Below are 12383 nucleotides of genomic sequence, written 5' to 3'. Positions count from 1 at the left end.
GCTTTGTCTTGCATAAAGAACCAAGAGCTATGTGTGGCAGGGGTGGGGTAGGACATGAGGGGGTGGGAGAGACCTCTGCCCACCCCAGCTCTGGGAGGGAGGCATTGAGAGGAGGGGCAGAGGCAGCCACAAGTGACTGTCTAATGTCTGATCAACAGATATGGCAGAGTCTGCTCACGTTTCTCTCCTTTCTTTTTCTTTCTTTCTTTCTTTCTTTCTTTCTTTCTTTCTTTCTTTCTTTCTTTCTTTCTTTCTTTCTTTCTTTCTTTCTTTCTTTCTTTCTTTCTTTCTTTCTTCCTTTCTTTCTTCCTTTCTTTCTTCCTTTCTTTCCTCTCTCTCTCTCTCTCTCTCCCTCCCTCCCTCCCTCCCTCCCTCCCTCCCTCCCTCCCTCCCTCCCTTCCCTTCCCTTCCCTTCCCCTTCCTTCCTTCCTTCCTTCCTTCCTTCCTTCCTTCCTTCCTTCCTTCCTTCCTTCCTTCCTTCCTTCCTTCCTTTCTTTCTTTCTTTCCTCTCTCTCTCTCTCTCTCTCTCTCTTTCTTTCTTTTTTTTCCGGCAGGAGAAGAGAGTGCGCCGTGCACGTCCAGCACCCTCCAGGAGAAGCAGCGTGAGTTAAGCCTGCCCCCCGAAGCAGGCTTTCCTTCCCCTTGGTTGGGTCCAAGCTCTGGTCCACTCAGAGCTCAGAGGGTGGTAGGATCGTCACCACCACTCCACCTGATTGGAGGGCTCAGGGCCACTCTCTGCCCCATGAGTTGAGCCCTTGCTTCCTGACTTCCCACACACTGGGCAGCTCGGGCGTCAGAGCCAGAGCAAGGGCCTGAGGCTAGTGGGCTGGGAAGCTGAGCCCAGCCAAGCCCAGACAGGGTCATAGAAAGCCTTGTGTGTGTCATTGGCACGAGGGCAGGAATGGGGAACAAACCCTCCTGAACCTTTGAGATCATCCTCTTTGGGATGTGTTGACTGAAGTCCAAGGCCCTTCGTTCAAGGGTTAAGAGCCTTCCATCCCATCACTCAGAGGCCATGCCTGCAGAACCCAGGGCCCTCCTAAGGCCGTGCCATCCTTTGCAGCATATACACTTCTCCAGGGGCCCTTCTGCCTGTGTTTTCTCAGGGGTATGAGCACAGGATTGGCCCCAGGAAAGACTTGGTAAAGATGTCAATTTGCTGACAAAGTCACCTCAGGACATTGCTCCTGGAGGTTGGGGTGGACTTCCGGGCGCTGTCTGAGCCAAATGTCTTTGCCTTGGGCAGTATTGAGTTTCTTCTGAGGCTGGGGGCAGGGAGAAGAGTCTATGTGTATGTTTGGAGGTGACGGGAGAATGTATGCTCAGAACTTTCCTTCTCTCTCCTGCTGTTTTGATCTGTGATTGCCACTTTGGGGGTGTAGGGGAGAAAAAATAATTTCCCTTCTACCCTTCTAAGTTCTTCTAGCTGACTAACAATCAAATTGACATAAGACAGGTCATGAAATAATAGAAAACATGACCAAATATGTTGCTTATGTGCCTATGGGAGTTCCTTAAGAATATGGGACCTGAGGACACATAGGTAGTTGAGGTTTCCATGCCATTTTGGACTAAGGAGAGGGAGGCAGGGGTCTGGGATTTCAAAGGGAACGGAGGCAATTCAAAGGTAGGTAAGGAATAAACATGTGGTAAACAAATTCTTTCTGGGGCCCCCAGAACAATGGGACACAAAGGGGAGTCTTTTGTTTCTTAAAAATAACCAGCTTGAAATAATCGATATCCCAAGAGGCATATTTTGGGGTGGCAAGCTCTGCTTTTCCACAGGGGGCTCAGCCCACTCTGCCCACTCCCTCCCCAGGTGCAAGCCTTCCTTGAGGCCTTCCTCCAAGCTCTTCCATTCTTCCAATGCACTAGGGGTCCCTGCAGTGCCAGCTTCTCATGGCCTGGCTGCAGCCCCAAGTAGGTGCCCAAGCCTCCTGAGAAGCTTTCTATGTGCATAACATCCAGTGGCATGAGTGTCTCTGTCAGGGGCACCCCCAAGGCTCAGGCCACAAGTACAGTGGGCGAGGGCACGGCAGTGCAGAGAGGGGGCGCTTCTCTTTCCTGTGTCCTCATAGAATGTAAGGAACTGAGCTCAGCCAGGGAATGGGGGACAAGCTGTGTTAAAATGTACCCTGGGATTTTAATTTATAGAGGTAACTGAGTGACAACATGGAGAGATCAATGCCATTGAAAGAACTTATTATGTACAGTTCCCCAGAGGAGGGGACATGCCACACCACGCAGGGCCACAGCAGAAGCAGAAGGTTTGATCAGGAGGTAGAAAGAGCGTGTGGAAAGCATGGGCCAGAGCCTTTATTGTGTTTTCAGAGGGAAATGAGGGCAGGGCATGGGACACGGCTTAGGACTGGCTAAGAGACCATCCCTGGAGCCCCGAGCTGCAGACATCTGCGAGCTGCAGACATCTGCAGCTCTGGGCTACAGGGTTGGTCTCTCTCTATTTGATACCTGGCCCTGGAGTGATTTAGGGCAGGGGGAATGTTGGTTAGGTGTGTGAGAGTTAAGAGAAAAGAGGTGGGTTGGTTGGTTTGCATATGAAAGATGCAGGCCCTGTTTATTGTCTCCAGGAATTAGCATGCCCTTGGGAGGGGCAGGCTCCCCCGAGCCTGCTAGGCACCCCCAAGATGTCAACACTTTATTGAATAAAAAAACATGGTTAATAATAACAGGGATGTCAGGAACGCAAGAGAGGAAAAGAGCCCAGATGGTTCCTTCTGGGCCTCTGAGAAGAAGACACCACGCTGCAGCCTCAAAGAGAAAAACAGCCACCTGCCTGCCGTGGGGCTGTCCCCAGGATGCCAATCCACAGCTCTGTTTTCCACAGACACAGTTGAATTGACCAGATGTTTGGTGTCTTCTGGAGCTGACTGAAAAATATGCATGTTTAAGTAGAGGCAAAGTTGTTGTTGTTTTTTTCCACCATGGTTATAAATTTTATGTTGTTTAAGGGCATTCTTATTTAGTAAAGAATAACAGTAGGTGCATAGACAAATTCTGGAGCTGAAATGGTCATTGAAGTCAGTGAGTCCCAGCATAAACCCAACATTTCTGAGGAAGAACAGCAACACTCTTACGTGTTTTTCCATAGCAATGAATGCATCCAGTTGGAAGGACTGCTTTTTATTTCACAGTTACATGCTATCTAAAATTTGGGCATTCAAAATACTTTTTCTTTCATGAAATGATGGTGGTGATTGATGGTGCTTTATTTATTTCTAATCCAAAATTGGCAGAATAAAAGTCTGACCCTGTATAAACACAGAATAATAGAAAGGCCTGATGTTTATAATGTGGTTTACCATTCACAGGCGCTTCCATGTACATTATCTTTTTTACTATTTCCACTTGGTTTTCAAAACCTCACTCAAAGCAAGATGGGAGGGGGTACAAATTGCCCTGGACCTGGAATCAGAAAATCCTGGGACTGGTGCTGTGGCACCTGAGCTTTAAAGGTCTCGCCCGGGCCTGGGTTTGAGGCCCAGTTCCTTTATTTGCTTTGCAAATAAAGTTCCTTTATTTGCGCAAGGTGAACGTTGCGCAAGCGATCTAATGTCTCTGAGTCTCAGGTTACTCAGTTGTGGAAAGATGACCATAATGGCTCCTTCCTGGGTTTGTTGACCCGGGAGCTGGGAAGGGCTGCAGCCATTACAAGTGCCGAGAGCCACACCTCACACAGAGAAAGTATGGACAGTGGTACTTCAATTTTCAAATGCAATCCGTGCCAGAAGACGGTTCGTGTTCTGAAACGTTCGAAAACCGAGGCACGGTTTCCCCATAGAGAGTAATGCAAAACGGATTAATTGGTTCCAGACCTCTAAAATCAACCCCTGAAACTGCAAATGTAGCATGAATTTTACTATGTAATGATACCATAGATCCATAAAATTTACTGTGTTCATAAACCGAAATGTTCGTCAACGGAGACGTTGGAAAACTGAGGCACCACTGGACTGATTCTCCCTTATTATTGGCTTTGGGATGAGCCTCGGCAGCTGGAACACCTGGCGTAGGTGTGGGGGATGAATGTCGTCCGGGAGCTCAGTCTTTTTGACACTCTGCTGGTTCTGTGGCTGCCTCGCTTATCACTGTCACAGAGAGGTTTCCTCCTGAGTCTGAGTCCCAGAGAGTCGTCCTGAGCTGGCCACAGGTGTTGTGAGTGCAGGGAAGGAGGAGGCCTGTCTGGGCCATCTGCAGTGGCCTTGGTGGGGAGTGTCCTAGAATCCGCCCTGCACTGTGGCTGTCAGGTAGCCCCAGCTTTCATCCTGTAGTTGCACAGACAGCCTGGCAGCCTGCTGCCACTGGCTTGTGTGTGTTATTTAGAACCAGACCTGAGGAAGTCTAGGGAGCTATTGTGTGTGTGTGTGGGGGGGGGGGGCGGATGGGGGACAGAGGGGAGAGAGGGCCTTGGACAGGGGATTGGGACACCTGAGCCCCTTCCACTGATTTGTTGGGCAGCCTCAGCTCGGACCTGCGGCCTGTGTCCTGCCTTGCCTGTGCGTGGAGACCCTTGTAATTCTGACATGGTAGCGGTCTCTGGTTTTCTGTTGCTGCCTCTTTGTCTCCTGGGTTCCTTGGTCTGTATGTCTTTCTGTTCTACCCTGTTCATGCTGCCCCACGGCTCAGCCAATGTCCACAGGGCGCTTCCAGCCCATCTGACCTCGTGCCGGGTGCGGGTCTCAGGGAACTCCTCATCTGCTCCTCGAACCTCACTCCTGTTCCTTCGTCCAAAGTGAATGCTTCCAGTGTCCAGGAACTCAAGCTAGAAAGCTGGGGTCCAACTAGACTTCTCCATCGCTGTCACCTTCCAGAGCCGGATCAGAGCCCTGAGAGTATCCTTTCTACCACCAACAGAGCTCTCAGTGCTTCCCGTCCCTCAGTGTCTCCCGTCCCTCCTCTACTTGAGGCCACCATCTTCTCTCCCAGGCTGGTCTGTCCTCTGTGTGCTGTCCTCCCTGCCTCCAGTCTCTGCTACCCCAGTCCTTCCTCCAGAGTGTCAGAGTCCTCTGCAGGAGGCACATTTGTCCCTGTGGTCCCCTGCGGGCCTCCTGTGATTTCTCTCCAGCAAAGGATGAGCCTTGCCTCTGCGAAACCCCCCTGCCCACTGCCCTACCGGCTCTCCCCCTTCCTGTCCACACTGGCTTCTAGGAGTGTAGAGACTCTAACCAAACACAGCTTTCTCAGAAGCTGACTGGGAAGCTGGAGCATTCTCTTCATGCCTGGGAAGGGGACCCAACCAGCCTCCTCCAAAGCAGATGGTAGGAAGAGCTTGGGGTCCCAGAGTGATTCCTCCCTTGGGACCCAGCCCTGTGGGCCTCTGCCCTCTCTGCTCCGTTCGCCGATGCCTGGATCAGGGAGCTGGGCTCTCCCCTCCCTGCTGGGACCTGCCATCATCTCAGAAGAGCCTGAGAGCAGAGCTGTTGTCTCAGCAGCACAGTGACTCTCCTTCCTCTGCCCACCAGGTCCATCTCCAGGGAGAAGCATGCGTCTCCCACGAGACCTGTAGCTGCCTCACTCTCTCTCTTCCCATCTCAGCAGCTCCATAGGGTGCAGGGTCCTTCTCCCTGATCTTCATAATGACTTGGGTGCTGGGAAGGGCTGCAGTCATTACAAGCATGTCACAAATACAAGCAAGCATATCACAATGAGAACACGGAGTGAATACTCTTCCAAGGAAGGTGTTCAAGCCCAGTCTCCTCACTCCTCCATCTCCAGAGCTTGGTCCCATGTCTGCTCTGAACTCCCATTTTCCTACAATTCTTCCTTTGCACAGTACAAGTTAGAGGGACTTCTGTCTCATCCCACCTGGTGGGTGGAGATGCCAGGACAGGAGGACTTACTATTGGGCCCCCTGTGAGTCGGACCCAGCCAGTGGAGAGTGCGTGACCTGACACATGTGACCCACCCTCATGGTTGTCAGATGGCTTTTTCAGGGTCAGTGCCTGGCATCAGAGGTGGGGATGGAGGCAGCAGGTGGCTGCCCCAGGTATGGGGAGGGTCTGCCCATGGCCACGCCTGCTTATTAGAGTGGGGTGCTCAGTGGGACTCTGAACTCTCTCTTGTCCCCAGACCAAGAGCGGACACTGGTCCAGACTGAGTCCCAAACCCCGTTCCAGACTGACCCTTGATCTTTATCTTCCCGAGTCACTACCCTAGCCACCATCGGAGCCCTGATTTGTCCCAGGCTGTGTCCTGATGCCAGCTCTGGTCCTGGACTGAGCTTGGTTCCTTGACCCCATGAACTGTCAGACAAACCTGTGTGGTTGTCCCAAAGGGACAGAGAGAGAAGGTGGGGGCACTCAGCATCACCCCACCCCATCGTGGGGACGTGGCTTCACCTCACGTCCCACTGTCTGGGGCCAGTGACTGGAGCTCTGAATGCCCAGCTCCCGAGGGGCTTCTTCTTCTGTGTCCCTCAGCCCTGCAGCCTCACACAGGCGTGGTTCACGAAGCCCCCTGCCCACAGCTGGCCTCCCCACGCCTCTGCCTGGTAACTGGTATCTTTTCCTGGCCTGTGTGGGCAGCTTGCTGAGCACAGCTGCAGACGGGCTATATTTAGCTGGTTTTAATGAGCTCAGGGTGGCAGACTTCCGTCTGGGGAGCACTTTCCTTGCGTGTGTGTGTATGTCTGTGGTTGGCGTGGTCTGTTCCAGTGCTTGTGTGCCTGTGCCTTGGTGTGTGTGCATTAGATGTATGTTGCTGCGTTGGTGCATTCACCGACACGAGGATAAGTGTGTGTCTGTGGGAGTCTATCTGTGTAGCGTGTGTGCTCTGCTGGGGACGTGTACAGCTTCTGAGACTTCATAGGGGTGCAAAATGGGCACAAATTATTTCTTCATTCATCCATTTGTGTGAAAAGTATTTAATGAGCATCTTTTAGATGCCAGCACTTTGATAGTCTCTGGGGACAAAATGGAGCAAACCCGAACCAAATCCCAGCCTTTAAGGGTCTTATAGTCTGAGGGATGGAGGAGGGGAAGACAGAAATCATGAACTTCAAAACCAAACACATAAGGATTAGTCCCAGGAAAGAGGGCCAGGGTGGAGGAGGGCCCAGGAAGTGGAGAATAAGAATGGACAGGCCCCAGGAGGAAGGAACCCTGAGGTTTCTGTAGGAAATATACGGGCACAGGCAGCAAAACCTGGTTGAGCTCAGAGAGGGAGGGGGGAGTGGTGGGAGAGGTGGGTGGAGGGTGAGGCCTGTGGGTAGACCACACCGGGCCTTGGTCAGGATGTGGGAAGCCAGAGAAAAGGACGGTGTGGGATGATGTGGTAGATATTTGTAGAGCAGTTAGGCTCCAGTGCATGATTGAGTCAGGGCTCCAGCAGGAAAAGGAAGGCTCATGCTAATTGCATGACTGGAGGAGAGTCGCGTAAAGACTATATTCACAGGTATAAGGAAACCCACCAGGCACAGAGCAATTCCCTGGGCCTTCCCACACCTGGAGCTAGCTGTGTGGAGAGCCCCCCACCCTGCAGGAGCTGCGGGACCAGCCTCTGGTGACCTGGCAGGGAGGGAGCCTCCCTCTCCCCAGTTCTCTGGGCTCCTTCCACTGGCCAAACCCAGTGGGAAGCAAGGGAGCCTCTGCCTCAGGCCCTAGCTGGGCTGGGAGGGTAGAGGGTGGATCTGAAGAGGCAAGTGGAGACCCTACTGCCTAGTCCACTGACTTACATGGGAGAGAACAACGTTTTCCTTTATTTTTGCAGAACCCAATTTATAATTTTGACTCTGCCTACCCAACTAGAGAGACCCCCCCTCTGTGATTCCAGTGGCTTCTCCTTTCCCCAGTCTTCTGCTGTTGTCCCAAAGCTCCCAGGTGTCTTTCCCAACACCTTGATGGCGGAATGGTGTGTCTGTGCACACGCACCTGTGTGCAGGGAGCTCTCTGTCTACACTAGTGAGCCGGGCCCCAGCCCGGTGGTCCCTTCTGTCCTGGTCTGAATCTGTCGAGGCATAGGGTGACCAGGCCTCCTGAAGTTGTTCCCCATCTTCCTGAAGTCGTGAGGGTACCCAGCATTGGTCTCTGTCCTCCTCTCAGCCTGGAGTGGGGGTAGGGATCTCTTGTCAGCCGGAGAGAATCTTTGTCACCTCAAATCCTTTTCTCCTTGGAACAAAGGTGCTTTTGGAAACAAAACCCAGGAAGCTCTGCCACAAACCTCCCCAGAGGCAAAGAAGCCAGAGCATGGAGAGAAAAGAAATTAGTGTCTCAGAAAAAAATCACCCTGCTACATGCGCACTGAAAAACATTCCGATTTTTAATATGCCTTTTGTGTAGGTAACACACGTACGTGGTATACAATTCTAAAGGATCAAAAGGTGACAAGTACGCCTCCTTCTGCCGTCCTCCAGCTCACTCAGTCCCTCCCCCAGAAGCAGTGATTATCACGATTTTTTTTATAGACCACTCCAAAGATAGTCTCCGCCTATGTGGATATCTCCTTATTCATTCATCTGTATTTTTATACATACCCCACACAGATGGGAGCATACGGTGCATTCCACAGCACTTTGTTTTCTCAGGTAATAATGTACTGGGATTATGCTACTATCTCAACACATGTAGAGGTGTGTCCTTTGCAATGGTGTGTCATGTTTCACTGCAGCATAATTTGCTTAACCAGTCCCCTCTTGGTGGGCACATAGGTTGCTTTCTGTCTTTTGTCTATATTATAAATAGTGTGGCAGGGGTTAGCCTTGTACCTATGTCATTTTGCACATGGACTTGATCTTGCTGGGTTAAGGGCCTTTGGCATTTTTGAATGACATCGTCAAATTGCTGGCTCCAGAGATTGTACTGGTTTTCACTTTCATCAGCAATGAATGAGGAAGAGCTGTTTTCCCACACCCTGGGCAGTATGGTGTTGATAATTGCTAGTTTGAGAGGTGAAAAAAAAGGTGTTTTAGAGTAATTTCAATGAACATTCCTTTAATTTAGGGTTCTGCGGTTGAGCACCTCAGCCATTCTCAGTCCTTTTTCTGGAACCCGCATTCATTTCCAGGGGATTACTGGCGTGGGAGAGAATGTGTGGGTCAGAGTGAGCTGTTGTATTTCTTTGTTTTGGTGCTTACTTCCAAGCAGGGCCAGGGTGGGCTTGACAGGGATTCCTTAGGGGGTAGATTGAAAGGTCCTATTTGGCTAATAACAGCCTCTGTCCCCTTTATCCTCCCTGCCAGGGATCATTCTGCAGGGCAGGCAGTGCTGTGGAGACCTTTGAAAGAGTGGCAAGAATACCCCTTTCTTATACCTTGTTTTTGTGGGGCAATGCTGCAGGAGAATAAAAGAGCCCTGGCCTGGTGACCTGATTCACATCCCTACCCTTTCACTTATTTACAGAGATAGATAAATCACTTAAACTCTCTGAGCCTCAGTTTTCTCATCTGTAAAATGGGGAGAGCACCCTGACCTCTCAGGGTTAATGTGAAGATTACCTGAGACACTGGATGATGACTAGAAACTTAAGACAATTCTTCGGAGGGCTGAGTTCATTACAGGAGATTCACCAGGGTAGGGGACACCAAGCCCTTCTGGCATCACCGTGTAGTGTGGTGGAAGTATTTTCCTGTGGTTGTATGTCCAGAATCTTCACTGGGCTTGATTCAAGATGGCAACACTCTCCATATGAGCTGGGTTTCAAGAGGAGTTGCTATTCCCTTGCTCACTTGGGGTGGCCAACAGCATGTTTTCAAGAGGCAGGATCTGGGACCCAGACCCCAGCAAGGCTCAGGCCTCAGGCTGGGCTAGTGTCTCTGCAAATGGGCTCATTGACCCCCTTGGGTTTTGGCCTCCTTAGCCAGATGAATTCAGGCTGACGTGATTGGATTCTGACATTGAAAGGGTTAAGGTGTCCCTGGAGGGGCCTCAGCCTCTAGTTCCCCAAGCCTGGTTGGAAATTCCTGCCCTAGCATCTCTGCTAACTGGCCACTTACATAACTTGCTTGTATAATCTGGTGAAGGAGAACTCCCTGACTCTAGGCCAGCATGGGTCATTCTTCAACTGTTGTAAACATTCCCTAAGTTGTGTTGAAACTTGGAACTCTCCAGAAACACTCCCATTCATCCTGGCTCTGCCCTCTGCTCCTGTGACCCAAACAAAGCTCTGCAGGGATTTGCAGGCAGTCCCCTAAAGCCTGCTCTTCTCCAGGCTGGGCCTTCGTCCACAGCTTTCCTGCCCGGGTATTGGTCTCCAGACATGTCCTCAAAGTGGCCTGAGCTGCAGGGCTGAGCAGGGTTGTCCCCTCGTTCCTGAGCTGAGGTATCTGGTGCATGCAGCCTCAGAGGCCAACAGGTATCTCGGGCAGTCTCATTACCCTGGCTCAGGCTTTGCAGCCATTGGTCGTGTGCCTGGGCTTGGTCACATGACCTAGGTCTTTGTCATGTGGCTTGGCCTTAATCATGTGACCCTAGGTGCTTCCTTGAAGTCGCGTGTTGTATCAGATTCATCTTGGTGTTTTTAGCCCTGACACAAATTTGGGCAAGAATAAATAGAGTAAGAATTGACAAGTGATGTGTAGTATTATTTTTTTAAACCCAAATGCAGGATCATCGTTCACTCATCGTGTTTCACATGTATTTGTTCCTTACACAAGGATTTCTTTCCCTTTTTACATTCCCTCATTAGCCTGTCAGCTCGGAGAGGGCGGGACAGCGTTTCACGGATTTATTTTGTTTGTGATGTTTGCATTTAGTAAAGTAGGGGATTGTGGCTTGTTTAAAATGTTCTTATTGCAAACATGACACATGCTTGTATTATCCATTCAATAAATACATTCATAAATAGTTTTAAACTAAAAGAAATATGGGCTCACTAGAGAAAAGTTGGAAAATAGACAAAAGTAGAAAGTAGAAAAAAAAAAAAAAGAAAACCACTCATTGTCCTACCATTTAGAGAAAACCACTTACAATCATTTTGGTGTGAAACACCAAAATGGCCTCTGGTCCCTGACCCACTCACCTCTCCACCTAGATTGTTGTTTTTCCCAAGGCTGGGTCTGGGGCACTGGAGAAGAGGGGGGCCTGGAGTTTGGCTGGCAGGCAGGAAGATGGCTTTTTGGTTGTGTTCTGTGGAGCCCCCAGGGGAAGCGTTGGGTGGAGTAAGAAGGAGGGGCTCTGGGCCCCCCAACCTGCTTCAGCCAGAGCTGGTCCACTTTCATCTGTTTTGCAGTTTGGGACCCTAAGGAAAATTTCATGGGGGAAAAAAAGATTTCCCTGTTTTTAAAACCATCAAACGAAGGCCCACTCAGTCCCCTGCTCCGTGCTGTGCCATGACATCCTGCTATTTGGCAGAGTCCTGAAGCATGGTGTCAGGTTTCCTGTGCTGGCTGCAGTTCATTGACCCACACCCCCTGAGGGGCTGTGAGAGCTGGGCATGGCCTACGGGCACATACCGTGTTTCCCTGAAAATAAGACTTAGCCAGACCATCAGCTCTAATGTGTCTTTTGGAGCAAAAATTAATATAAGACCCAGTCTTATTTTACTATAATGTAAGACTGGGTCTTATATAATATAATGTAATATAATGTAATATAATATAATATAATATAATATAATATAATATAATATAATATAATACCAGGTCTTATGTTAATTTTTGCTCCAAAAGACGCATTAGAGCTGATGGTCCGGCTAGGTCTTATTTTCGGGGAAACACGGTAGTTTGTCATTCTGCCGGTGTCTTTCTCCTCCCCAGATGCCCTTGACGTTCCCTCAAGTTCCCAGGCCAGTAACCCTACTCAACAAACAACGAGGTGGGGTTGGCAAGAATCCATCAGAGCTCTAGGGGCCACTGCTTCCTTTGCTAAGAGGTCCCTAAACACATGTTTAGGACTTGCCTGGGAACTGACACCAAGCTCCCTAGCTGGAACCAACCACTTTGAAAATCCAGGTGACATTTCCACCTTCAGTTTCCTGGTTCTTCTTTCTTTCTCCTTAGTCCTTCAAAGTGACTCTCCAGTCACGCCTGCAGGTCCCATCATGGTCCTAGGGACAAAATCTGCTGGGCATGGAAGTTTGAACTCACGCAGGGCACCGGCTCCTCCTGCTTGGACTTAGGGACTGTCCAACTGCCTGAGTCTTAAGAGGGAATACAGGCCAACTCCCTCCTTCTGCGGTGGTGAGGAGAGGGCGTCCAAGGTTACCCTCTGACTAGGGCATTCATTTCCCATTGCATGACTCTTTCCAAAGCCTGTCTCCTCGTGTGTGTGTGTGTGTCTGTGTATGTTCCTTGTGGCTTACCTGGGGTCTCTGAGCCTCCTGCTGAATGAAGCTCTATCTTCTGCAGCCCACATCAGAGCAAGATCGCAAAGCCATTGGGTTCACTCACAAACGTGTGTGCTTATTCCCGTGCGTGTGCTTCCACATGGTCA

At 50.3% G+C, this 12383-nt stretch overlaps 1 protein-coding gene across 2 annotated transcripts in view; it reads left to right on the top strand.

The window, feature by feature from the left end:
* Positions 1 to 12383, top strand: part of PITPNM3 (PITPNM family member 3) — an 87901-nt gene that overhangs the window by 42025 nt on the left and 33493 nt on the right. For both annotated transcript variants that reach the window (XM_081029453.1, XM_081029452.1), the window contains exon 4: positions 555 to 602. In XM_081029453.1, the coding sequence (XP_080885579.1) occupies positions 555 to 602 (48 nt within the window). The remainder of the gene's footprint in view (positions 1 to 554; positions 603 to 12383) is intronic.

The sequence above is a fragment of the Rhinolophus hipposideros genome (assembly GCF_964194185.1).
Source record: "Rhinolophus hipposideros genome assembly, chromosome: 20".
NCBI lineage: Eukaryota > Metazoa > Chordata > Mammalia > Chiroptera > Rhinolophidae > Rhinolophus > Rhinolophus hipposideros.
This window is presented reverse-complemented; position numbering and strand designations above follow the sequence as displayed.